A 27,734-nucleotide genomic window follows, 5' to 3' on the forward strand; every position below is an offset into this window, starting at 1 on the left:
GATCTTCCCGGACCAGGGCTCAAACCCGTGTCCCCTGAATTGGAAGGCGGATTCTTAACCACTGCACCACCAGGGAAGCCTTTTTTTTTTTTTTTTTTTAAAAAAAGGATATCTCCCCTAGAGATGTTTAAAAAACTGTAATTTTGCTTCTGAGGTATTTGCAAGCCTTGCCGCTTTGGTTTTTTGACGTCGTAAGCATCCTGAATAAAATAACATACTGCAGCTCATAGGGAGACTTTGCATCTCTGCAGCACAAGTGTAATCTGAAAAGCTTCGAGGCACACACATAAAATTTTAACATTAAAAGTTGTTGTAAAAAGAGTTTTTCCTATATTTAAAAAATCCACACTGAAACAAAGTCAATTAAATTTTATTACAACCAAGAATATAAAATAAATGCAATGTAATTTATTTTTGTCTTAACAGTCATTTCAGGAAGGATGTCAGGACAACTCAAAAGCGGGAAACACTCGGCTCCAAAGCAGCAGCTCATCCTGCACCCCGCGGAGCAAGCCTCGCTGGAAGGCGGGGTGCAGGGGCGGGGGGCAGCTGGCTCTGAGTGCACACCTCGCAGCAGTGTGTGGAAAGCACACACAGTCATGTCTATAATCATATAAAGAGGGACGCGTGCAGAAAATGACTGAAAAAAGAGACAACGACAGGTACACTTCACAAATAGGAATTATGGGAAATACAAACTAGGCAGTTTAGAGAGGATATACTACATAACATATATAAAAAGTACTTTAAATTGTTAAAAAGGACATCTTCAGTCCAGATTTTGTGTAATACTTTTAGTGTCTACACAGACAAATCTTTAAAAAAATTAAATAGTATTAATTTACTAAATATTTAAGAGATAACAGTGCATTAAGGATTTTTTTTCATATAATACATACATATCACTCCTTTGCAGTGACAGCACAGAAGAGTAAGTATGGCCTTAGGTACAACACATTTTTTAAAAATCCTAAAACAATGAACTTTGCTTTATGATATTTGTGACTATTCTTGAAGATTAAGGAAACCTAAACAGCTATGTTTTATATAAAATATTATTTATACTTGAATCCTTCAAGCCTCCTTTAGTCTAACTGCCATTTCACTGCCTTTCTTCATTCCCCAGAAAGATAACACCATAGAGGTTAGGATTCATAATTTTCATAGAATATTCCTTCATTGTATAGTTTCTGTTACATACAATTATTCAAAGCAGATTAAGCTGCAAGTCTTATTGTCCAACTATTTTTTCTTGTCTTTTATCTTTAGCAGAGAAAACAGCATCATTTTAGAGGCATACAACTAGCAGTTGCTTCACCAGGAATGAGGCAGTGAACACGTAAGCAAATGCCATCCCTTTCCATTCTTAAATGTAAATTGCGTTTACAAGAGCAAAAGAGTAGTGCAGAAGGCCAAAGTTCTAAGTACTAAAGTTTTAAAACCACACAGATATAAAAATATACATGTCCTTGGTTTTTGTGTGTTACTGCATGATCTACTTCATCATAAGGATTGTTTCAGCCTCCTAGTGTCAGTCCTGCCACCAGGCTACCTTACCCTTGACTCAGCTGTCCTGATACCCTAGAATCCCTTTTCCCAAACACACAACTTAACCAGAAAGCTAACTCGAAAATTGATTTGTACTGTGGAGCGCAGAAGACCTTCACTTTGATTCCTTCCTTCCCATAACCTCCCCTGGTTTGGAAGTCCACCCTGCATTCCTCAGGGGACATTGATGGTAATACATTTTTAAAGAGGAATGGGATCATTTGGGGACCAAAAAGGTAAATTTTAACCTCAAAAAGCTTCACAGGTCTCCTTTGAGGTCCCACAGTTTTAGGGCCCATAAGTATGTTAAAGGCTTTGTTCCCCTTTACAAGGAAAAGGAAATTATGAACCAAAATTATTTCCAAGGGTAATGAGCACCGGTGGGCCTCACCAGCTCTCAGGCAAGAGCACAGGAGGAAAGGGCCAGTACCAGTGCAGTGACCAGAAACCCAGTCACATGTGTAATTGGCATATCACTGGGGGCGACTGAAAAACTCCCCTCACAGTTTCTGTATCAGCTCTGCCACTGAAATTCACTACATACAAGGAAAGCAGGGTAGCCCCAAGATCATATAAGCGCGCATCACAAGGATTTATATAAAAGTTGCTTATAAAGTGTTAAGGGGCATGATATTTTGGTTCATGTACATATTTGGGTTCGTCTTTTACTAAATGTAAGCTCTCCTTGAGGGCAGGAACAGAGCTTCTATTTTCATTGTAATTTCCTACAAACACTTAGTTGTGTTCTGCCTACAAGGGCCACCCAATTGTCGTTGAAAGGCTGCTGTGAACATTTCAAATATATATTAATGCCTGTGGTGATATGAATTGCTGGCTTTCTTGAAGGTAGATAAACATAGAAACCTCTCCATGATACCTGTTTGTTACAGAGCAAAATTTGGAGTAATAACTCTCTCCAAGTGGGTTTAGAAGTAAACGAATAGACCTTCATGTGCTAAGATGGTTTTATTTATAAGCCTGTCATCCCGGGAAAGCTTTCTGTCATGGAATCAATCATAAGCTCTGCAAGGACAGGAAGTATGTCCTGCCCTTTGTGTCTCACCCCCCAGCATAATGCTGGGCACGAGGTGAGGCTGCAGTGAGCATCTGATGGCAGTGAGGCTTCAGGTCACAGGTCAGAACTTTACTTGGGTAGCTACATTATGCAGGGGGCTACTAATTTCTCATTTGCAAAAATGGAAGGGGTAAATTACTATGGAGACCATCAGAAATTCCTTCCCGTGGAGCATGTCAACGGTTTCATCTTCCGTGTTGGTGAGTGTCACTGTATAGTCTTTACTAATAAGCATTATTATGCTGAGATCAGTAAGGTCCTTGCTGGCTACAGGATCACATCAATAGTGCAAAATGTATACTGGCTTCTGTCTAAAACTTATTTTGCTTGTATATGGACCCAGAGTATCATAACCAGGTAGATAAGTTCACAAAGAAGAGTTAAAAAATGCATATAACTTGCATATACAATAATCAGCTATGTCTTCTAGCTCAAGAAAACATTAAAACGAGGCTGGTGCTGCTAGTAGCATTTAGAAGAACACGAATTTCTTGCCCCTTACGTTACGTTACAATGGGAGCTCTCAGTCTTTACATTTCCTTGTGACTCTGGGGAGCGCTGGCTCAGAAAGAACTCGGCCTCCAAGTCATAGGTCATAGGAATGCAAATAGCACTTATCTAACATGTCGTACACTATCTGCCCATAGTTCAGGCACAATTGTTAAGTTTTCTCCTAGGGGCAAAAGAAAGCATTCAGTGCAATGAAAAGATTCTTGATAGAATTAAGTTTCAGGAATAACAGCAAAATTATGCATACATAATACATACTTTAAACATGAACAAAACCTAAATTTTTAACATGCTTTAAAAATAGCCACTCTATGTCTAATGCAAATACGAATGGAGAACACTGCTCTTTATTTTAAAAGCAGATTAATTTGCAGGCTTCTATTTGAGTACCTTTGATTATGTAAGAAAGTTACTCAAACTGACCCAGGAGTGAAGAAACCAACAGTTCTTTAGAGAAGCCAACTTTATGTACAATACACACTAAAAGCTTTTCCTTCCCTTTGATCAACATTACTCCTTAAAGAAATCCTAGTGCAGTTAATATTCTCTTCAGTTTTCTGGTGTGGGTCACCAGAGGACTGTATTTCATCAAAGCTCTTGAAACCCTTTTTAAAGTAGACGTCAGCTACATGAAGGTTAAAATTATAATTCTTAATTACTGGATACTATTAAGAATAAGATGATTCTGGGAACTAAGTTCCATATGAATGGTTCTATAAAAATTACCACATACTTTAGTTCTTCATAGCATAAAGCATAGTAACTGCAAAGATCTAGGCTGTTTTTGGTTGCAGGTTCCCTCTGTACCACCACTTGTCTTTTTATTAGACCTTCCCTGAAACTAGAGAAATAAAAACGTAATAGTAAAGTACTGTGGGACAGTAACAGTTCCCATTTAAGACTTCCATGAGCAAAAGAGTTATATTCTGTGAAAACAACATAGTGCTTTAAAAGGTGCATATTTACCTGTGTTGCTAGATCAGTTCATGAAGTACAAAACTATACACCACTGGAATCCTGTTTCTAAAACATTAAAATCCTAGTAAAAGAGCTTTGAAAAGATAAATCATAGAGATTGCTACAGCATGAGAAAGGTGCACCAGGAAATCCTTCCCCAAAATGCTGAAGGTTACAGAAGTTAAGTGCTGGGATTAGATCAGACGCCTTATCAGAGAAGTCACAATAGAACACATGCAGGGAAAGGGTGCTGGGGAAACTTCACAAAAATCTTCTTTAAGTCGATAAAGACATCAGTCAGTCCTGCAAAATGCTCAGTAAATAGTTTTCCTCCTAAGTGGATGAGTTTTAAATAGCATCAGAGTTTGCATTTTTGGTTCTCTTCAATGCAGACGTCATATTGCTGGAGTCTGTGCTCTGGCTGTAGCGGGTCAGTAGCGGTGGGCCTGGTGAGATGGGTGGTACTGGGCGCTCTGCTGAGATGAGGAGGAATAGCCTAGTGAGCTCTGGGACTGAGAGGATCCCTGAACACTGCTTTGGTAATTCAGGCGCGAACTGGAGTGCTAGGAGAAGGAAACAGGAAAAGCGAGTGACTGATGGAGGAAGGGAACAGCTCAAGATGCTAATCACAACAGGACGGAGAGATGAGCCATTCTCATCAGAGGCTCCGGGTTCTGACCCATCGTAGCGACAGTTAATTTAGTTTGTTAATACATTTTGCTGACTTGACAGCACAGCCTGCCACTGCTGTTCTGGCATGCACGAAAGTTGGCTGGATTTCTTTGGGAGATAAGCTACACTGGCAACGAAAGGTAGAGGGGAAAGTTAGGCTAATTCTGGTTAGTTTTTCTTTGCATAACTGAGATTTGCAAACAGGAATAATCAGTTTGGCATATTGAATCGGTGGTGTTCATAATGTATACTGACGTGCTGTTAGTTTGCTCGTTATAAATAACAAAGTTGTTGTGATTAAGAAATCGTCTTTTAGAGAGAAGAGTTTTCAGAGGGAGAGGCTAGAGTGGCATCAGCAGCATCACTACATGACAGAGCCAGGCAAGGTTGGGTAGGGGTGGCAGCAATAAGTGCTTTTTATAAATTTCAGGTAACATTTATTTTTAAAAATTATTTATTTATTTATTTGGCTGCACAGGGTCTTAGTTGCGGCACCCGGGATCTTTAGTTGTGGCATGTGGGATCTAGTTCCCTGACCAGGGATCGAACCCAGGCCCCCTGCATTGGGAGCGCGGAGTCTTAGCCACTGGACCACCAGAGAAGTCCTTCAGGTAATGTTTAGAATTTTTAAAAATTTCATATGTGAAAATTCTCTCGAGAAAGGCTGAGACAAATGTTATTTCAGTTCAATGTATTTTTATTACCTTAAATGAAACATTCATCTTCACAGTACCAAGGGCAAATATGAAAAAAATATGTAAAAGAAAAAATTCACCCATAGAATAAGAACATGGTGCCTGGTTAAATATAAGCATAGCTGGAACCAGTGTCTTTGGCTATGCCCAGGAGGCTGGTTCTTCCTGTGAGCGAAGTGGGAAAGATCATATGTAATAAAGCTATTACTTGGAGTTAAAAATGTAAATGACCTTGAGGTGGCACTGGCGGTTTGCGGAAGGACAAATCAGCAAGCGTGCCCCACTTAGCGCACAAGAGGCAGCCAAGCTGGACTTGCAACATCGGGTCCAAGACAACAGAGCAATAAGATAGTCTTGGTTAAAAATAATCCCGCTTAACTCCTTCCTGTGTTACACAACTCTGACGAGTTGCGTTGTTTTAAGAAGCCTTTCCAGATTCTAACTATGTTTTATTGTCAGTTTATTATGGAAAAAAAAAAGTTCTTTCCACTCACAAGGCCTACAATTGCTGGGCTGGCTACAATTGCTTTTACTTTAGCTGATTAGACTCATGCTCCTCCGTACTGGATAAAGAACAAATGTGTCGGGCTTCCCTGGTGGCGCAGTGGTTGAGAGTCCGCCTGCCAATGCAGGGGACGCGGGTTCATGCCCTGGTCTGGGAAGATCCCACGTGCCGCAGAGCGGCTGGGCCTGTGAGCCATGGCAGCTGAGCCTGCGCGTCCGGAGCCTGTGCTCCGCAACGGGAGAGGCCACAACAGTAGAGGCCCGAACAAATGTGTCAATAATACGAGAGTTGCAGACAGGTGCAATGGGACTCCCTCACCCCTCGTGCTAGTCTTCCCAACTAACTAGCTGAGAAAGCTACCCATTTCACAGATATGCTATTTTATTTTTAAGTAGATAGCTCAGTATGGACAAAGAAAAGCATTTGAAGAACTCCTGGATTTGAAAGGAATAAATACAATAGCTAAGTAATCTGTCCATGATCGACTATAATCAGGTTAATATAACACAATCAGAGACACAAAGATGAGCCAGTATATAGCAAAGTTTTGTTGCTCATATAATAAGAATAAACTAATGTTAGGGGGAAAACTGACTTTATAGTAAAATTCAAATATGTTCATGACTACTACCCAAATAGCAAGCTGTTTTTAGCAGATCAAACTGATGCCTTGATTACTTTAATTGGAACCAATGGAAGTGCTATTATATACTCCTCTGCTTGCAGGGAATCTTCCAAGATAAGTTCTCAAAGTAGTTGTGCTGAGATATTCAAAATGTAAAGCCAGTTAGACGGCTATTTATTATGTCTTGTCTTTCTTGTTAACGTTTCTCTTGTTTCCAGTTCCTAATCAGTGAGTTTATGTCTTCCTTGCCCGAGGTTTTGTTTTCTGTTATCTGTCTCTCTCCTATGTGCTCCTTCTCCACCAGTTCCCTGAGGGACTGTGGTTCTAAACCCTTTTTTTTTAACCTTTAAGTTTCTTTCCCTTCTTAGATCTTTTACCTTGTTACTACCTTGAAAACTTTTTTTTTTCCCCCAAGAATCCCTACAGTTTTCACCGGTATTTTTACCTCTCTCTCCAAATACCAATCCTTAGACTCTTTTCCTTTAATTTCCTGAATTGGAAATACAATTGTAGTTTTCTTTTAAATCTTAATAACAAAATGTATTTTCTAGTCTCAAAATTATTTCTAGTGAGATTTAACAGTTATTCCAGAGAAGTCTCAATCTTAGTCCCTTTCTCTTCTATGTTTATGTGGCTACTTACTGGTTATTTCCTCCCAGTGATGGCAGATCCTTTTGAAGTATGCTGCTTACTTTTTTCAAAATAAGCCACCATTCCTCTCCCTTTTCAATTGCTTATCTATCTAGGTATCTTTCTGACCCAAACCTGATAGGCAGCTGTAAGGGTAAAATGAGACATTTTCTTTGAGGAGGAGCTGCCTGCCTCACCTTCCCTCCTCAGGGTTTCAGGGTTTTAGGATAATCAAGTCAAGAAACAAAATATCTTGCAATTACATGAAATGACAAAAATCTTCATTTTCAAATAATGCCCCAGAAACAGGATTGTACAGTTTGTATATAGTCAAACTTTAGAGTTAAGTACCACTTAATTCTAAAAGGATCTACTATAAGTCTGCTTCCCATTTTATAAAATGTATTGTTAAAAAAGAGACAACAGGCTCAAAATGGAGTCACTTGTGCTAAGCCCACATCACCGAACTGAGACAGTGCCTAACCTAACTGCAGTTTCAGCCCCACCCAGGAATGTACTCCTCCCCAGTCAGTCTGGAATCTCCTAGTCAGCACTAGAGAAGTAGTCCACTTGGTAGACTCCTGTAGTCCCCAAGGGAAGGTGCCCGGGCCTGAAACAATCAGCTCTCTGTTAGTGTCCTTGTCCCACCTCCTTCTGCCTATAAACATCTTCCATTTTGTACAGCTCTTCAGAGCTTCTTTGTATTTGCTAGGGGAGATGCTACCTGACACATGAATCACTGAATATAGCCAATAAGACCTTTAAAATTTACTCCGTTGCATTTAGTTTTTTCACAGTATATGAACATTAAAAAGTACAAAATTCAGGGGAGTACCTGATAATCTGACGGCATTACAGGCCCGCCTGAGTTTGTGCCTGAAGGCCCTAGCCGCGGTTTCTTGTTTGGAGGCACCTGATTAAGGCCGGAGTCCTGACTGTGCTGCAGCCCTGCTCCGGCGGCCCCGGGCCCCGCCCCGGCCCCTCCTGCAGTCCCGTTGGCCTGGGTGCTGTTCTGCTGCTGCGGGGCTGCCTGTGGAGGGGCTGCTGCCTGCTGCGGCGGGGCTGTGGGCTGCGGATGTTGGTTCTGCTGCTGTTGCTGATTCTTGTAGAGAGGGGAAAAAAAGCAAGCTTGCTGTGGAACTAAATTACATCTTCCATGACACGATATGCGCGTGAGACTGCTGACCAACCTGGGGAGGGACCTCTGTGGGACACCAAAGTGACTGGAATGACCAGAGAATGGAGCAGCCAGGGAATACAGCAGCTCCCGGAGACAAAGTACTGAGCCCCGAACAGGACCCGTTCTCTGAAGTTCATTTAGATTGCACAGTAACCCTCCAGATCAGTCATCCCACTGAAGAGCACAGGCACACAGGAAATAGCAACTCATTAAAACAGCTATAATAGTCTTTCCAATCAATTTGGAAAAGTAGGGCTGTGTGGGGAGGAGTCAACTGCACTCAAAGCATAGAGTGATGCTTTAAAAGCAGCCTGCATAAAGTGACGGCAATGACACTGAACAAACAAAAAGCAAGAATTAAGAATCAGGGAATAAAATAGGCAATAAAACAAATCAGGAAGTTCATTTATCTGTGAATGCATATTTCAAATTGCAGAGTACATCTACAATAAAGTAAATACATAATTAAATAAAAGGCAGTTAAATATATAGGAATTATTAAATTATCCATTCCTAAGTGCAGTATATACCTTGTCACCTTTCTCTTCAGGTTCATCTTCATTAAGGAATTCTCGTTTGGGGTATGGAATCTGGCAGCCAGCAAACACACTAAAAACCATGAAAAGAAAAAACAAGAATTCATGTCATGATGTAAAATCTACAATATCACTGACCTTATTCATTTAAAATTGCACTTTTTTTCTTTAAAAAGTTAAGAAAATTTTTTTCTTAAAAAAAATTGCACTTTTTTTCCCTACTCTTCATCTGTGGCTGGTTATGCCTCTCAACACAATTTAAGCAATAAGAAAAGAATTTATCATCTAAGTTTTACACTAATTGCCACTTTCAATAACAAATCTTAACTGTGGTTAGCTAGTTGACATATATGACATAGAAATTTCTCCACACAAACTTCATCAGCTCTAAAAACAACTGAATGTGTATTTGCTTCAACAATGAAAATAATTTTCTCAAGAAAAGCTGCACCTCTAATAAATCCAAGCACAATTTATATATGTGGGTGTAACAAGGATGGGGAAATGGAGGAGTCTGGTTGTACAGTAGACAGACACACAGAATTTAAAAATCTCAGTTCCCCACTGATTTGGTGTGAACTGTTCTGGCTGACCGATCTATAAAAGTCCCATCTGTTCTCAGCTTTAGTTTTTATCTGTAAAACGGATTAATGGTCATTCCTAAAATACTTGTTTTCATTCACACCTCTCTACAGCTTTGCCTGTTTCAAAATACAGGATCTCTCTCTTGACTAGCTTTTCTCTGAGGCAGTATTAACAAAGAAAGTAAAATACTTCAGTAACAAGTGCTTCTCTTGCTTTCAGCCACCATCCAACATCCTCAGCCTGGAGCAAAGCACACAGAAAAGGAAGGATACATACTCTAATGTTGGCAAGGGGTCCTCCTGAAAATAGGGATCCTGCAGAGCCTGCTCTGAGGTAATTCTCTTGGTTGGATCCATAGTAAGGAGTTTCTGAAGCTAGAATAACACATAAGAAATTGACAGCACATGAAAAGTTTGTTTCCCAGTCAATGTTTTGACTTTTGTGTTAATATCTAGTAGAATTAATATCAAATGCCATTTTGTATAGCTCACCACAGTATTAATACACTAGACACATTTATGTGAGACTAGCAGAAATCATTAGCATTAGAGCCCTTTTAGAATTTAAATTTTTTTTCTGCTGATAAACCACTGGACAAGGCTGAAAGTCAAGGGTGACATCTCAAAAGAGAAAGATTTAATTTTGCCCCAGCATCCACCAATTTCCTTTCTTTCTACAGAGGAGGAAGAGCTGGGACAATTCCGTGGTAAGCAGGGTGGGGTGAGGACTGTGCTAAAGGAGCCACGTTCCCAGTCTGGGGGAGATGCACCTACCAAGAGGAACACTTTGCTGTCAGGCTTGACCTTGTGTTTCTCCATGTACTTTATGAGGCTACTGTTGGCGTACCTGCAGACAGGAGAATCACACACCATTAAGAACACTCACAATTTACTTTTTTTTTTTTTTTTTTTTTTCCCCCCAGTACGCGGGCCTCTCACTGTTGTGGCCTCTCCCGTTGCGGAGCACAGGCTCCGGACACGCAGGCTCAGCGGCCATGGCTCACGGGCCCAGCCGCTCCACAGCATGTGGGATCTTCCCAGACCGAGGCACGAACCCGCGTCCCCTGAATCGGCAGGCAGACTCCCAACCACTGCGCCACCAGGGAAGCCCACAATTTACAATTTTTAATGGAAAGTTCCAAGATTGGTTTTCCTATATGGTATGTGTTAATTTAAGCCATTGTTTTTTCTGATTAAAAAGGAACACATAACCAAATGTTGGTAAATGTGTGAAGAAATAAGAATTGTTACACCCAGCATGTAGGAGTTTATATTGTTACAATTGCTTTGGAAGATAATGACTCATGAACTATAAAAGTTGAAAATGTGAGTATCCTGTGACCCAGCAATTCCCTTCCTAGGTACATACTCTATATCAGGATATCAACCGCTCAGGCTGAAGGGTGAGTAAATGGGTATTATTTGTTTTATTATTCTAAATAGACTACATATTTTCATCATATATATTCTTTCCTATATATGAAATACTTCAAATTAAAAAGGTCAAAAAATAGGTAATATATGTTCATGGTAGAAAATTTAGAGAATATAGAAAAGCATAAAGAAAAAAATTGAAATCAATCAACCTAGCAGCAATAAAAAAACACTGTCATCAAGATTTTGATAATTTTCTTTTGTCCTTTTTTCATGCATATATATGATACAAACACAGAGGCATTTTTGTTTTGTTTTTATAAAATTAGAATCATACTATATAAATTGTGCTTTTTTCACTTAATATTGTTTCATAAACATTTTTCCTTGCCAAATGCTTTTTAAACTTATTTTTGTACTGAATGTATATTTTCTACTGTTACTGATGATGTTCGTTTCACAACAGTTGTAAAAGGTGGGTTCTTGAAGGTCAATCTAGTACACATTGTAGGGAGACAATACTGCATGGCAGGTGAGAATCAGAGACCGCTACCAGACCCTGGCGCAATCATTTACCAATTGTGTGATCTTGGGCAGTTAGTTAACCTCTAGGAAAGCCTTAGGTGCCTCATCTTAGCTATGTGTGGCTGCTTTGATTGCCTTCTCAGGATAAATTCTTAGAATTATTAGGTCAAAGGGTATGTACATTTCAAAGCCTTCTTGCTATACAAACCTGGCCCTCAGACCAGAAGCATGGGCACCAGAGAGCCTGCAGTAGGAATGCATATACTCAGGCCCTATCCCAGATTCTGAATCACAATCTGCATTTTTAACAAGGTCTCCATGTGATTTGTAGGTACATTAAAGTTTGAGAAGCATTCATTCTCACCAGTAGCATGTAAGTAAGCATGCCCATTTATTATATACCCTTGCCAACACTAGGTATTTTTATTTAAAAAAATCTTTGCCATGTATATTTAACAATTATTTTCCGCCAATACCAGGAACATTTTTATTGGCAGGGTAGCCATTAAGTTTGGTAATGGAAAGAAACTTTAAAGTTTATGTAGAAATGGAGTCCATCAACATGGCTTTAGTCTTTATGTTGAATCAACTGATTTCTTGGGTTAACTCCAGATTCTAGGTTGTTTCTATCGTAATATAAAAGATCTTGAAGTTGAGAAATCCCATTGCTCAATTCCCACTGTGGTTTCTTATTTTTCCTAGTATTAAAGCTAATAAGATAAATTCTTTGTCATTTTCTGAATTATCCTCTTCCAGATTTGCTACAGTTTGAGAGCTGAACAGTTTTCAAAGTAACTCAAACTTTTTATATACATTATAAAGCATTTTATCAGACCATGTTTATTCAAACATTCAGTTTTTAAAGTCAAGTTACTTATTTCTTTTTAATTCTGTTTTCACCTTGCTTTCTAATGAGCTAATAAGAGCTGACACACTGGAAAGATTACAGCAACTTCTGTTGTTATCCTTCACAATTCACTTTAAGAGTAATTTTTTTGGTTCTTTTTATCTAATATAAACAAGTTATTATTCATTTACTTTTTATGTCATCTGAAATATCATTTTCTGGAATTTTTTCTTTATTATACTTTAGTGACATGTATGTATTGTATTAGATTTAGCTAATTTTAATAAATTCCTTGTCTTATGCATTAGTAGCCTGTTTTTTTTTTTTTTTTTTTCTTTTTTGCAATACGCGGGCCTCTCACTGTTGTGGCCTCTCCCGCCGCGGAGCACAGGCTCCGGACGCGCAGGCTCGGCGGCCACGGCTCACGGGCCCAGCCGCTCCGCGGCACGCGGGATCCTCCCGGACCGGGGCACGAACCCACGTCCCCCGCATCGGCAGGCGGACTCTCAACCACTGCGCCACCAGGGAAGCCCTAGTAGCCTGTTTTATGTGGATAAAATTGTCTGCTTAGGAAGTATGGCTCTTATCTCTGAACTTTTCCTATTACCTTTCTAACTGAATTTCAGTTATCTTTTTAAATTTCTCTCCTTTTATTTCTGGTTATTGTAAATACTATCACTTTATGTAAAATTCTTCCTCTGGCCTTTAAATACTAAGATAAAATGTTAAGTGCCTTCATTAATTTTCTCTATCTTTCATATTACTAGTGTATCTTCAATTACTTGAACCACTTTCATTTAATACCCATCTGACAAGTAACTAAAGAGACTGCACTATGTACCAGGCCCTGGGGATACCTATAATGGTGTATAAAATAGGCACCATCCATATTCTAGAGGGAAAGGTGGTAACTGTTCAAAAGCCAACTGCAGAGCAAAGTGATCAGTGCCAAGAGAAGCAGCACAGGATATGCTATGGGAGTACAGAGGGGAAGCACCTAACTCAGACTAGAAGGTCAAGGGGAAATCTCGTCAGGAGAGAAAGGATAAATAAAGGAGTTAATCGGATGAAATAGGTGGGAGGAAAGTACATCCCAGACTGAAGGAACAGCATGTGTAAAAATCCAGAGGTCAAAGAAAACTTAGGGGTTTTGAGGCTCTTAAAGAAATTCATGATGTCTAGGCTATAGAGTACAAAGTGGACAGAGGTTTAGGAGATGAACTTGGTGATGTAGAAGCCAAGGCTCTGTAAGCCATATTAAGAAATTGAGAGCAATGGTGAATTAAGAGCAACTTGAAGACTGACATGATCAAATGTGCTTCTGGCAATGACTGCAGTACAGACAGTGAGGTGGAGTGAAGACTGAAGGTAGAAATCACTTAGGAGGCCGCTGCAGGATTCCAAGTGAGAGACAGTGGTGGTCTGGCCTACAACAGTGGAACGGTGGATGCAGAGAAATACAAAGATCCAAAGGACATTTAGAACAAATAATTTACTAGATTTGCTAATTGTTTAGACACTGGGGGGCAAAATGGAAGACGGTGAGATAGAAGAAGGATCAGGGATATCTCTCAGGTCTTTGGCTTGAACAATCAGATGAATCATGGAGCTATTTCCTAAGATAAGAAATATAGTGGGGGGAGAGGTTTAGGAGGACAGATGATGAGTTCAGTTTTGGACATGTATTTTGAAGTATTTATGGGACATTCAAGTTGGGATTCCATAAGGCAGTTAGATAAATGGGTCTGAAACTTGGGAAAGAGATCTGAGTAGGATGTATAAATTGGGAGCTATCAGCGTAACTGATGGTACATTGTGGCCATCGAAATCAATCACGGAGACTGCCTGGGGAAACGTCTAGAGTGAGAAGAGAGCCCAATTCAGACCCTTGAGCAATGTCAGTGCTCTCTTGAAGGGATGCAAAGAGGCAAGGACCCTACCAAGGACTGTGTAAAAGAGAGGCCCAAAATGATCAGTGCCATTCTCTGCTTCCCTTTACGATGTCTACTTTCGTTCCTACAAGCCATCCTGTCCTGAAAGTTTTCTGTTACGTTGCCCAAGAGAGAACCTCTTCCATCTTTTCCTCTAGGTGTGCACATTTACAACAAACTCACTTCTACTCAGCATACACGTCCCTGCCGGTTTGTTTTCCTCAAATCCCAGGCCCTGTGTTTTTCCTCCTGCCACCCTTCCTGGTTGCCTAGCCCAGCATTTCAGTCACCAGTCAGTACTTAAATAAAGACAAAATCATAGTTGTGGCCTTGAACTGAGCCTTTATCAAGCTAAAACAGAAGAGACACTTAAACTATCCACTGACCCTTAAATTCTTAAAAGTTTTTAAATACTACAGCCTAAGCCTGGCATATATGTTAACAACATCTGGAATATCTTCTTTAAATCATAAACATAATTAATACACTAAAATCTAAGTTTCTGGTTTAAATCTCTATCTTTTTAAAAAAGGATTAAATATTCCCATTGAATATTACTTATATGTAATATGGAATTACTTACGTTGTTCTTCTAAAGTCTTTTTGAAGTGTCGGGTATTCTGGCATCTTTCTAATATCTTCCCAGTCTTTATCTTACAAAAAAATATTGAATATTGTTATAGGAAATCATGTGTTACTTATCAAAAATCGAGTTATTTTAGCTTAAAAATATACATTAAAAATACTAAATATACATTAAAAATATGCTTTTCAAAAAGAATGTCTTTGAAATATGACTCATTATTTTGAAGTAAATAAATAAATTACCTGCAGGAAACCCCATGACACTAAATATCCGATCTAGTTGATCATGATGAAAGGGATTGCTTGTTTTTATATCTTCCTGACGACAGTGAAAAATAGGTTCTGAAGTCAACAATTCAGCAAATATGCAACCTATTGCCCATATGTCTATAAAGGAAGAAAAACAAGTTTTTGCACACATTTACTATATTTCTTTGGTTATAATTTCTGGGTATAATCACAACCTACATATAAAAATACTTTTTGGGGTAGGGGGATGGACGAAATAGGTAAAAGGGATTAAGAGGTACAAACTTCCAGCTATAAAAAAGTCAGAGGGATGTAATGTACACATAGGGAATACAGTCAATGATACTGTAACAACTTTGTATGGTGACAGATGGTAACTGGACTTATTGTGGTGATTATTTTATAACATATAAAAATATCAAATCACTATGTTGTACATGTTAAACTAATATAACATTGTATATCAAGTATAACTTTTATAAAGAATCCCCAAAATAAAAAAAATTTTTTAAACTTTTCAGTGAAGCAATACACAGAATAACAATAAGTATATTAAAACATATATATCACATGAAATAGCTGTATCATCACATAACATACTGAAAGCCAAATAAAATACATTTCCTTGTAAATTTCCTGATCAAGATAAAACTCAATTTAGCAGGCAATGAATTTATTTTACATTTAGGCAAAAGCCTTTCAAACCACTATTAATAATTTAATCACCAAAGGAGTCAACTGATATCCTACTACAAGGCTTAATACTCAAGATCTGATAGACTGAAATAATATCATCATCAGGTACGGTGATACATTTCTTTAAAGCAATCAGATGCATAATGATAGAGCAGAATTTCTGAGTTGTCAGTCTAGACAGACAGTACAGATCGCACAAGATGATTTGGAAAAACTCAACTTTTGTCTGAAAGACACCAACTTCAGTTTTTTCAACAAACAGTAAGCTCTAGAAGCTGATAAATACAAGTATATATAGACACTGCACGACACCAGTAGAGATAGATGTGATCCGAACATATTCACTTAGATGGTGCCCCAACTCTCCAATGTGCCAAGATAAAATTAGGCATCTTTCAAAGTTTTATTAACTATTTCAAATAACCAGTTATGGATTATTCTATTTGGATTTTATACAGTGAAAGACTATAATATAGTTTTAATTTAGATTCTAAGAGTATAATGTTATATTCACAATGTTTTGCCAAATGTACATGTGAATTAATTTTTGTGAGACGTATGTTCATACTCGCCCACTTAAATAAATGCTGTTTAATAAGTATTTTTTTAAGAAAGAACACACAGGACTTCCCTGGTGGCATGGTGGTTAAGAATCCACCTGCCACTGCAGGGGACATGGGTTCGATCCCTGGTCCGGGAAGATCCCACATGCCGCGGAGCAACTAAGCCCGTGTGCCACAACTACTGAGCCTGCGCTCTGGGGCCCATGAGTCACAACTACGGAGCCCACGTGCCATTATTACTGAAGCTCCTGCGCCTAGAGCCCGTGCTCCGCAACAAGACAAGCCACCACAATGAGAAGCCCTCACACCACAATGAAGAGTAGCCCCCACTCGCCACAACTAGAGAAAGCCCGTACGCAGCAACAAAGACCCAATGCAGCAAAAAATAAATAAATAAATTTATTTATTTATTTATTTATTTAAAAAAAAAAGAATGAGTGAATGTGTGTGTATTTATTACGTCTGCTATGAATACATCTCAAGCCTAAAGATAACTAATGTGGGGATTACTCTTTTTCTAAGTCTTAGCTTTTTTCTTAACTTCTATCCAGAATAAGTAATTGGGACTTGACTAAAATTAGAAATTAGCAATTATGTTTTTATCTTTAATTCATAAATCTTATTTTTACTGAGCAAGTAAGTCACAAGCTGGTTAAAATTCAATTTCAGTTCTCTTTACCCTCAGGAAATAAAAAAATATAGTTGGTTTCCAATTCATACCCAATTATCTTTATTTCCAAAAACACACACCTATTTTTTATTCCAACAGTAGAGCAGTTAATCAGAAAATATTCATAAAACTATGCTTCTCAAAGTGTGAGGACTACATACAACAGAATCACCAGTGGTACCTGTTAAACACAGGCCTCACTACCATGGGTTTGCTAAGAATCTCTGAGGGTGAGACAGATTTTGGTGGGGCGTCATTTAGTTTAACAAGGTTTTTGGCTGAACCTGCCTTTTCTTACTGGAAATCTCCCTTCTAGACATAGACTGAATAGTGCCTGGTAAGAGCCCAGTGCACATGGGTGTCTGCTGTTATCACATCCTGTACTCCCACCCTAGGCCCTGGGTTATCTCACCATCAATCCTGTTCTAAGGCACCACCTGTTGCTTCCAACTGACACACCCTTTCTCTCTGGCTTACATTTGGTTTCTTCCTATCCTCTGGTGCCTTCTGAGATTGTCTAGATTTTACTGTTCTCAATAGAGAGACCTAATAACAGAAAAAGCAAACATAATTCTAAATGTCTCAAAAATATAGCCCCTCAGTAAAAGTCTTTCACTGGAATGTAAATAGAGTCAGGGCCTGATGTTCACTCCTCATTCTAAGGACCGCTCCATCCCTTCCATTTGCTTTTTGTAGTTCTCCTTCATTCAAAGACAGCTGCCACGGTCCTTGGCAGACACAGTGGCAGCCTCTGGTAAGGGGCCTTATTACTATAAGCTCAACTGCCAGGGGACAGGTCTAAGGTCAGTCTCACACTCCTCTACTATCAAACACAAACTGGTTTTCCTCACAGTGCTGTGGCTACTCATAGCCTTTTTCACTAATTTAACAAAATCCTTCAGCAGTATTTATGAAGAATTATAATATTCCACACTGTGCTAGTGTCTCAATCCCTAGACAAAGAAAGTATAAATGTGTTCTGGGTATCTGAGTTTTGCAGAAATCAGACCTCCTAACAAATGAGGACATTACTATATTTTAATATTTGTTTCCCTTTTTACCCATGAATAGGTTAATTATGAGTCTAATCTTTTCAAACGTGAGAACTTCATTTATAGTTTTTTGGCTGCCAGCAAGTTTTTCATAAGCTTAACAGAAAAAGGATTGAGCTTACTTGTCTATTTTTAATAATTTTATGGCTTAAGTGCCTTTATCAAATAGAACTCAACAAGCAGCTAAATGTAGTCGAAACAGATACTAGTCTAATACAAGTAAACAGAAAATTCAAGAAAAGGAAAATTTAAAGAAACACACTTAGCAAATTTAAGTACCTTACAGAACTAGCCCTTCACATTAACAGTACTATTTACTCCCTCCCTACCCTCTCTTTTTACCTCCTTTAAAGCAATATCTAGGTCTGAGGACAGCTCTCTCTTCCTGACTCCCTCAATTAGCAGCTGGGACCTCTGAGGACACTGTAATGACAGGTAGCAAAATCTCTGATGCCTCTGTTCTAAAGGAGACTTAAAATTTTACAGGGTATGTTTATAACAGGTTTTCTTACTCAGTTTTTTCACTTGGTGAGATGGCAAGATGCTGAGCACAGCTATCTACCCAGGCTCTATTTCCTACCTTAATGGAGAAACTGCCATTCTGAAAACTGTAATGGCAAGAGAGAAAGATTAGTCATATTGTTTCTTGCTTAGGAAAGGACTGAGTGACTAACTTTTCCCCAAGTAGAAGGGGCTCTCTCCAATAACTACACTACTCCCGTTTTTCTGTTTTTCTTTTTGTGAAGAAAACAAGGCTAAACCTCTCTTCAGTTCTTCTGATTGATAGTAAGTAAAAAATAACATTTGCATGTTATCGTTTCTATAGCAACTCAACAAGATCAGATACTTCTGTCCTCTGAAAGAAAATGATTTCTTTTTTTAAAGGAATCATATTCTCCTATACAGTTAAAAATCCAAATCTACCAGATTATAAAATCTGGGAATATAAACAGCAGGACTTTTACAAAGAAATTTAAAGTGGTTTTTACAAAGCAGCTTTATTATTATACCATTTAGTATTTATGATAATGCAATATCATATGATAATGATATGATAATGCAATACTTACCAATTATAAGTAAATCATTTTAGACTAACTTACCAATGGCCTTTGTATAATGCCTTGCACCGAGCAAAAGTTCTGGAGCCCGATACCAAAAAGTCACAACTACTGGATCCAAATCTGCTAGTGGCTTTAGAGGAGAATTGAATAATCTGGCAAAACCCATGTCAGCTAAAAAATAAAATAATAAGAAATCAGGTTGGCATGCTATTATAACCATGCAAGGTTCATGACAATAGCCACTAACCTTATAAAGCAATCCTTTTTCCTCTCTTTTCAACCAGTGGTCTGTACCAGGCACCAAATCTCCCCTTCTGAGGTAGATACTATTATTATGCCTATTTTACTGATGAAAAAACTGAGGCTTAGAGATATTCTGACTTGTCCAAGGTCATAGAACTAGTACCTACAGAGTCAGTATTAGAATCCAGGTGTGACTTCAGATTCCTGGCTTGCAGAGACAGAATAATATTCTTAAATATATTTAAAATAGAAAATAGTCTAAAAGTTTCCATAATTGATTATGACTTCTGTATGCCTATATATCGAAAAAACCTGACTATATCTTAGTTCAGTGTGTGCTAGAGTTGGTTGGCTCTTATGGACCCAGCAGAGCCGATTTATACACATCTTTTGGACTCAGTGTTCAGTAACGTCATGTTTGTGGCTTGAAATTGGCTATGGTGGGAGTATTTACATCATGGAAAATAGCAAATGCTACAAACTGGGGTTTTTCCCCCCAGAGAGCCAGTTGTTGTATAGTTACCAGCACATCACATAACATGTTTCCAAGAACATAGATAGAACACATAAGAGAGAATGTTATAATTCAGCATTTAACGACGGTCTATACCAAAGATAACTAAAATATTAGAGGTACACAAAAGTAGTAAAAGGACTATTACTATAATAAGGTGTTGGTGACTAATTTTCTTAAGATTTCCTAAAGAATAAATACCTTGTACCTATAAAGCACTTCAGAGTTGACAAATGATTTTCACATACATCACTTCATCTAATCCTCATAAGAATGCTGGTTTAATAAGTACTGCCCCTGCCACACTTCTGTGATGAAGAATCTAAGGCCCAAAGTAGTTCAATGACTTGCCCAAAGTCACAGGGATAGGAAGTGAAAATGCCAGTACAAACAAAAAGCATGTTATAATTTAGCAGCTACATTCTTAACCATGGAACTGATATCCAATAGATTACACATGTGATAACTGCATTTCACAAAGGCAAAAATCACAAAAATGATAAACCTCTATAATATGACATATATAATATACACAGTATATACTTTGATTGTATAAGGGTCCCTGGTGTACTATACAATGCACAAATAGTACACTAAAGTTTCAACTACAGAGTATCATTTAATCTAAAACCAATATACTATGATATACATTAAATTTTTAATTTACAGTGATTTTGTTTCTTTAGAGTTTGAATAATTTACAAGACTTTCTAAGAATGCTTTGGAGGACCAAGGTCTTAAAAAATAAAGCTACCCAAGGATGCCTATGCTGATGCCTACACTTAAGCAAATTTCCCTATAGAAAATGCAAATATTCAAAACCATTCTACCAATATTACACCTACCTGAAAGCACTGCTCTATATATTTAGTAGATGCTGATTGTTGTTGATGGCAAAGTAATATGATGGAATACTCTTTCATACATTGAAAAGCATGCTATTTTTAAGTAAAGGCTAAAGCCAGTATTTCTCCCCTTATTCTCCACCTTCTAAGTTTTATGTAAGCCACATCTATTCACTGAAAAATGAAATCAAGGCCAGAGGAAACAATAAATATTCTTAAAAACAATTCCCATCTATTGTATGAACTTTAAAGGAGTTTCAAACCATTTTTCAAATAATTACTAATTTAGACAAAAGGTAATTAGCCTAAACATTCCTAACACCTATTTTTCCTAAAGTTAGATATGAGTGAAATTGTTCAATTCAACAGACAGGGGTAGTAAAATTCTGGTGTGGGTGCTAATTAGACAGTATCAAATGACAGAAAAGCAGCAGAAGGCAATGTCTACTGCCAAGGAGCTTACATGAAGGTGAGATGACAAAATACAAGGAGTAGATTAAAATAAAAAGGATAAGTACTGTAAGACTAAAGGAGAGTTGCTGCTGGTTTCTACTAGACTTGAAGTCCCTTGAGGGAAGGGGTTATGTCTCCTGCACAGTTTTATCTGGAACAATGTCTGATAAACATTTGTAGGAGAGGACTAAATCGAAGTGGAACTTGAGCTGGATTCTGAAGGATGGATCATTGTGAACAGTAAAGGCGGTGATGAGAATTTTAGGTAAGGCCTGGAAGTCTTCACGTTGCTGGGGAGGGGAAGCCTCAGATACAGGGAAGGGCACAGTATGTTTTCCATTTGACTATGCTTTCCCTTTCAGTCAAAAACGAGCTGTTATAAAGTGTGAAGCATAGACATCAGAGCATTACTGATTTTTTAAAAAAATAATGTGCTATTAAAACAAAATTTAAAAACAATTTAATCAACTAGATTAATTGTTCACTTGACCTTTACTACCAATTATTGCTTACTTTTAACCCTGATTTTATCTCTAATCTTGGATAGAATTATAATCCTAAAACTCTTAACAATATGGCAATTAACTGGCCTGGCTAGAATACAGAATTTATGTTGAGGAGTAGTAGGGCTATTGGGGAGAGTAAGGAGAAGACATTAAGTTTGGTGACTGGGATAAATGTGATGACTGGTACAGCATGGGAAAGTATAAGATGATGATGATGAATTTGGTTTGGAATTAATGCAATACAGGTTGCCAGCAGAACATCCAAATAGAGATAAACATTTCATCTAGGGTAAGAGAATAGAATTTGAGATCCAGATCTTAGAATCATTTTCATAGAACCCAAGCTTTTGAGGCCACAACTTACCAATTCCCTAAAGAAGTAATTGTGGAGGGAGGCCATGTCCCAAGCCAGTGCCTAGGCTGTCTTGAAACAAAAGGATAATAGGAATAAGAGGCAAAAGTGAATAAAATACAGAAGTAACAGCAAAAGTAGTAGATAGAAAAATAGAATTACATGATGTCATACAGACCAAAGGAAAAGACGGTCACAAGGCCAGACTAGCCAGAAGAACAAATAACAAGACAGTGAAGGAAAACAACAACTAAACACAGGCCACTAGATTTGGTAAGACAGAGATCATAGATGGCCTTTTAGAGAGCAGTTTCAATAGAGGGGCGGAATTAAGACATCAGATAATAACAAATTAGGGTAAGTGAAACCAATGCGTAAACATCATGTATTGTAGAAGTAGAGGAACAAGGGGAAAAGCTGAACAAATTGTAAAGAAAACAAAATGGATATGAGAAAATTGATGCTAAACTGGGGTGAGGGCTATGGAGAACAGTATGGAGGTTCCTTAAAAAACTAAAAGTAGAACTACCATATGACCCAGCAATCCCACTCCTGGGCATATACCCTGAGAAAACCATAATTCAAAAAGAGTCGTATCACAATGTTCATTGCAGCACTATTTACAATAGCCAGGACATGGAAGCTACCTAAGTGTCCATCGACAGATGAATGGATACAGAAGATGTGGCACATATATACAATGGAATATTACTCAGCCATAAAAAGAAATGAAACTGAGTTATTTATAATGAGGTGGATGGACCTGGAGTCTGTCATACAGAGTGAAGTAAGTCAGAAGGAGAAAAACAAATACCGTATGCTAACACATATATATGGACTCTAAGGGAAAAAAATGTCATGAAGAGATTAGTGGTAGGACGGGAATAAAACACAGACTTACTCGAGCATGGACTTGAGGATATGGGGAGGGGGAAGGGTAAGCTGTGACGAAGTGAGAGAGTGGCAGGGACATATATACACTATCAAATGTAAATTAGATAGCTAGTGGGAAGCTGCCGCATAGCACAGGGAGATCACCTCTGTGCTTTGTGACCACCTAGAGGGGTGGGATAGGGAGGGTGGGAGAGAGGGTGATGCAAGAGGGAAGAGATATGGGAACATATGTATATGTATAACTGATTCAGTTTGTTGTAAAGGAAAAACTAACACACTATTGTAAAACAATTATACTCCAATGAAGATGTTAAAAAAAAAAAAAAAGAAGATATGGCACATATTATATACAATGGAATATTACTCAGCCATAAAAGAAATGAAATTGAGTTATTTGTAGTGAGGTGGATGGACCTAGAGACTGTCATATAGAGTGATGTAAGTCAGAAAGAGAAAAACAAATACTGTATGCTAACATATATATATAGAATCTAAAAATACATATATATATAGAATCTAAGAAAAAAAAGGTTCTGAAGAACCTAGGGGCAGGACAGGAATAAAGACGCAGACATAGAGAATGAACTTGAGGAGGGGGAGGGGGAAGGGTAAGCTGGGACGAAGTGAGAGAGTAGCACTGACACACACACACACACACACTACAAAATGTAAAATAGATAGCTAGTGGGAAGCAGCCGCATAGCACAGGGAGATCAGCTCAGTGCTTTGTGACCACCTAGAGGGGTGGGATAGGGAGGATGGGAGGGAGACGCAAGAGGGAGGGGATATGGGGATATATGTATACGTATAGCTGATTCACTTTGTTATACAGCAGCAACTAACACAACAATGTAAAGCAATTATACTCCAATAAAGATGTTAAAAAAAATTGGGGTGAGGATTATGAATGTTTAAAGGTGAAAAGGAGAAACTTGAGAAGGGGAGAATGGAGATACTGTAATAGGAAGGGCTCAAGTACAGCAGGAAGATATTTAGAAGCTAGAAAGGACATCAGATAGGACTTAGGATAAAGAGACACTCTTTGTCTGAGACTGTTTCAAAGGCAGAGCTGTGCTGACAAAAAGTGGTCAGTGAGGTCATACCAGATAACTCTGATATCACTAGGCAGCAGTGTTTGGAGGGAAAGAGACCCCAGACTTGGAATTCAAGTTCTTCCTTTGAAAGGCTGAGTAAGCTACAGTCTCTCTAAATCCAGCTTTCCTTATCTGCAGTATCTACCATAGAGGGTGGTCATGTAAAGCAAATGAGATAACATTTGAAAGTATCTATCTTAGTGTCCCCTAGAGAAGGACCATTCTTTATTTCCCTTTCAGGAGGGTCTAGCAAAAACAAGGTACTCAATAAATGCCTCCAAGTGAAAGGGTGAGAGTGAAACAGAAAAGTGAGGAGCCGTAGAAAGGGGATGGGAGGGAGGAGGAAGGAAAGTGGAAAGGGAAGGAAAGCAGCCACCTGGTTCTCAACTAACATCAACAGAATTTTTTTATGACTCAATCTCAGTAAACTCAAAGTAGAGGTTTAAAGAAAGAAAAGTTGGTTTAGAACAGCTTCTTCAGGAACTGGGCTAGTGAATTAACTGAAGAAGTAGAAAACAGAGCAGCAGGGCACGCTTGGTTGAAGCAGGACAGAATGAATTGGTAGTACGTCAAGTTAGCACAATTCTGCATCACTTCGAGCATGATATATTCTAACAGCAAAGAAAGCAGGTTGACGAAACAAAATTTAAGATCTTTCTAAAAAGCACTGGACATTCAATAAATGTTAAGTTCTATTATAAGAAATTAGAACAAAGCATTTAGCTCATTTTCTCCCCAAATATATCATAGGTATAAATGATGCCAATTTCTTTCAGAACTTTCAAGTTGCAAAGAAATTTTTAATACAGAGACAAGACTTCTGCCAGTGCCTTAATCTAAGACTGGCAAGCAAGAGAGTCTATAAACATATACATTCATTTGGAAAAGATATGTTGGTACCTGGCACAGGACATGTGGTAGAGGGAGGGGAGGGCGGGGGGAGGTATCTGTGAAGATCTGTATGTACTAGGTCAGGGTGGGAGGGATGTATTCTGGGAAACAACATTTGGTAAAGCTGAGACGAAAGTAAGATTCAGAGATTATGTTTAGGGTGACTGTGCAGGACAGTAATAGTAGCATAAACACACACTTGGGGGTATTGTATGGGAATGAATTTTTTGCTTGCTTCAGCTTAGAATCATAGAACCTTATTTTGGGAATAAATCTGAGGGGTTCTACAAACTATCTATCTACATTTCCCAACATCTTTTCTACAAATATTATGAGGAATTAATTTTTAAATTAACTACTTAATAAAAAGGGAAACCATCTTTGCAGTCACTTCAGTTTCTTAGTAAATTATTTTAGAAATAATTACCTACCTATTTTGACTCTCCCCCTCTCAGGACCTTCTCCCATTACTAGGATATTTGCTGGTTTCTAGAAATAAAAATAGAGCATTCAAATTATTATATTTATTCTTTTGACATGCTCTAAAATGGAAAAAAGTTCTTATAATATGAAAATATCACTTTTGGATTTTCATCAAAACTATAATTGAATATCAAGTACCCTCTATATAGTTAAAGCATTTGACATACTTGAAGTTAGCACTAACTTTCCAAAAACTATAGAAACATCTTATTTTCAAAATCATATCATACAAAAAATCACAAAGGAATTAAAGCTGCCATTTCTATTTACCCCACAAAAGTAATGAGTAATAATAATTCTTAAACCTGCACAAATTATAAGCTGTCCTATTGCTGCCCACAATAAAGGGCTTTTGTGGTTGAAAATTTTTACATAAAATTTCCAGACACAATATAACTACCTTCATTTAAATGAATCAAGTGGAATATTCCTTGCTAAATATTTCTAAGCTACTATAGGAAAACATGGTCAACATTCAGCAGACTTCATTAAAATTCATACACATTTTCAGCCATAGTTCATGCAAAAGTGAGAAATTCCAAATATAATCTCAAGATGTAGGACAATAAAAACCAAGGCTAATACAGAGCTATATAAAGAAAAGAGTAGGCTGCAAATGTATCCAGCGTCTTTTAAGTCATCCTTTTTTGTAGACATTTGGAAACAGAGAAACTGTGAAGATACATGCTTTGGGGCAAGTAAGTCTCCTCTGTAAACTCTCTGGAGAGAAAAATTTATGATTCATTTATTTAATCAATGAATATATTTTTAGTGTCTTCTACGGAGAAAGAACCATCCTAACCATACAAAGAATTAAGAGGAAAAATAAGAGCACAGTAAACCAAGTTCCTAACCTCCAGATGCTCACTACATAAGTAGAAAGAAATATCAAAGTTTTGTATAATTCTAGAAGCTAATGCTAATTATGAGTTATGGAGAGGACTGAGATCTTGGGTTAGAAGTTAAACTAGGTTACTTTTAAGATCTCTTCCAATTTTCCAGCTCTTTTTAAAGTTTCAATGAAAACAATAAGCATTAAAGAAAAAAAAAGTTCAAAGAAGGAACTGATTAACAAGAGTTTCCATCGTTAAGGGAAATGTTCACTGGAGGTGGGGCAGTGGCGATGTCCATTATCCAGATCCTGAAAAATGAACAGAAGCTAGAATGGCAGAGCAGAAGAAAAGTAAGGGCTATGAATGAAGTAACCTTAGGAGGGAGTAAGAAGTCTGACTTAACAGAAGGCAGAGGACTCATGTGGGAGGTGGTAGAATGAACCTAGACCCTGCAGAGTCCTAATTGCCAGGTGAAGTAATCAGACCTTTATACGTATTACAGGCAGTGAGATTACAGGAAATAGGGAGGTATCAGAACTGGGTGTAAGGTGACAAGCGCTTCATCCAAGGACTTCTCAGCTGAAATGAAGTGGGAGTTATGGAGCTGAGGAACATTTTAAAGGAGAAATTAACAGGACTTTGTGACTAGTTGAAGGCAGACGATTAAGACAAAGGGTGATAAAGATTTCATTAAGGTTTTGAGTTCATGTGACTGGAAGAATGGTGCCCTTGTGATAGAAAATTTATGAGAGGTACTGATTTGGGAGGGGGAACAACAAAGAGAAGGAGATGGCACATTGAGGTTGAGTGACGTGAGAGACCTAGTTGTACTAGCCAGGGGAGTGGAAATAGGAAGATTTAGAATTTTTTTAAAAAAATAAATTGATATTTTATTTATTTATATTTGGCTGCATTGGGTCTTCACTGTTGCACACGGGCATTCTCTAGTTGCGGTGCGGGGGCTACTCTTCATTGCAGTCCGTGGGCTTCTCATTGTGGCGGCTTCTCTTATTGCAGAGCACGGGCTCTAAGTGCATGGGCTTCAGTAGTTGCAGCACACAGGCTCAGTAGTTGTGGTTCGTGGGCTCTAGAGCGCAGGACCAGTAGTTGTGGCGCATGGGCTTAGTTGCTCCATAGCATGTGGGATCTTCCTGGACCAGGGCTCAAACCTGTGTCTCCTGCATTGGCAGGTAGATTCTTAACCACTGTGCCACCAGGGAGACCCAAAGATATAGATTTGAAAGTTATTGTCACTGGAGTGTGATAATTGAAGACATGAGACAAGATTAGTTTACTGTAGCAGAAAGAGAAAAATAGCATCAGACAAAAACCCAAACCTTCAAAATTCAAGTTTAACAACTATTTATCAAAGATCCATTATGTATAAAACACTGTCCTGCAGACTTTCAGGAAACAAAGAGAAATAAAACATGAAGCCCTTGACTTCAAGGAGCTTAATATCTAGTAGGGAAAGACAGACAGAATACTTTTTAGAGTATAAGGCAGATTACAGAAGATACCAAAACAGCAAAATAAATTGCCAGGAATAGATG

The 27,734-nt window shown here is 38.2% G+C and overlaps 1 protein-coding gene across 4 annotated transcripts in view; it reads right to left on the minus strand.

Moving 5' to 3' along the window:
- Positions 1-354: 354 nt before the first annotated feature.
- CDK19 (cyclin dependent kinase 19) overlaps positions 355-27,734 on the minus strand; it is a 182,709-nt gene continuing 155,329 nt past the window's right edge. For 2 of the 4 annotated variants that reach the window (XM_059083624.2, XM_067011656.1), the window contains exons 5-13: positions 25,297-25,354; positions 19,113-19,244; positions 15,023-15,166; positions 14,778-14,847; positions 10,292-10,364; positions 9,795-9,892; positions 8,928-9,006; positions 8,053-8,319; positions 355-4,653 (exon numbers count right to left, since the gene is read on the minus strand). In XM_059083624.2, coding sequence (XP_058939607.1) covers positions 4,522-4,653; positions 8,053-8,319; positions 8,928-9,006; positions 9,795-9,892; positions 10,292-10,364; positions 14,778-14,847; positions 15,023-15,166; positions 19,113-19,244; positions 25,297-25,354 — 1,053 coding nt within the window. In that variant the 3' untranslated portion in view covers positions 355-4,521. The remainder of the gene's footprint in view (positions 4,654-8,052; positions 8,320-8,927; positions 9,007-9,794; positions 9,893-10,291; positions 10,365-14,777; positions 14,848-15,022; positions 15,167-19,112; positions 19,245-25,296; positions 25,355-27,734) is intronic. The other 2 variants (XR_010836256.1, XM_067011657.1) reach the window with 2 other exon arrangements.

Source organism: Kogia breviceps, chromosome 13 (genome assembly GCF_026419965.1).
Source record: "Kogia breviceps isolate mKogBre1 chromosome 13, mKogBre1 haplotype 1, whole genome shotgun sequence".
Lineage (NCBI taxonomy): Eukaryota > Metazoa > Chordata > Mammalia > Artiodactyla > Physeteridae > Kogia > Kogia breviceps.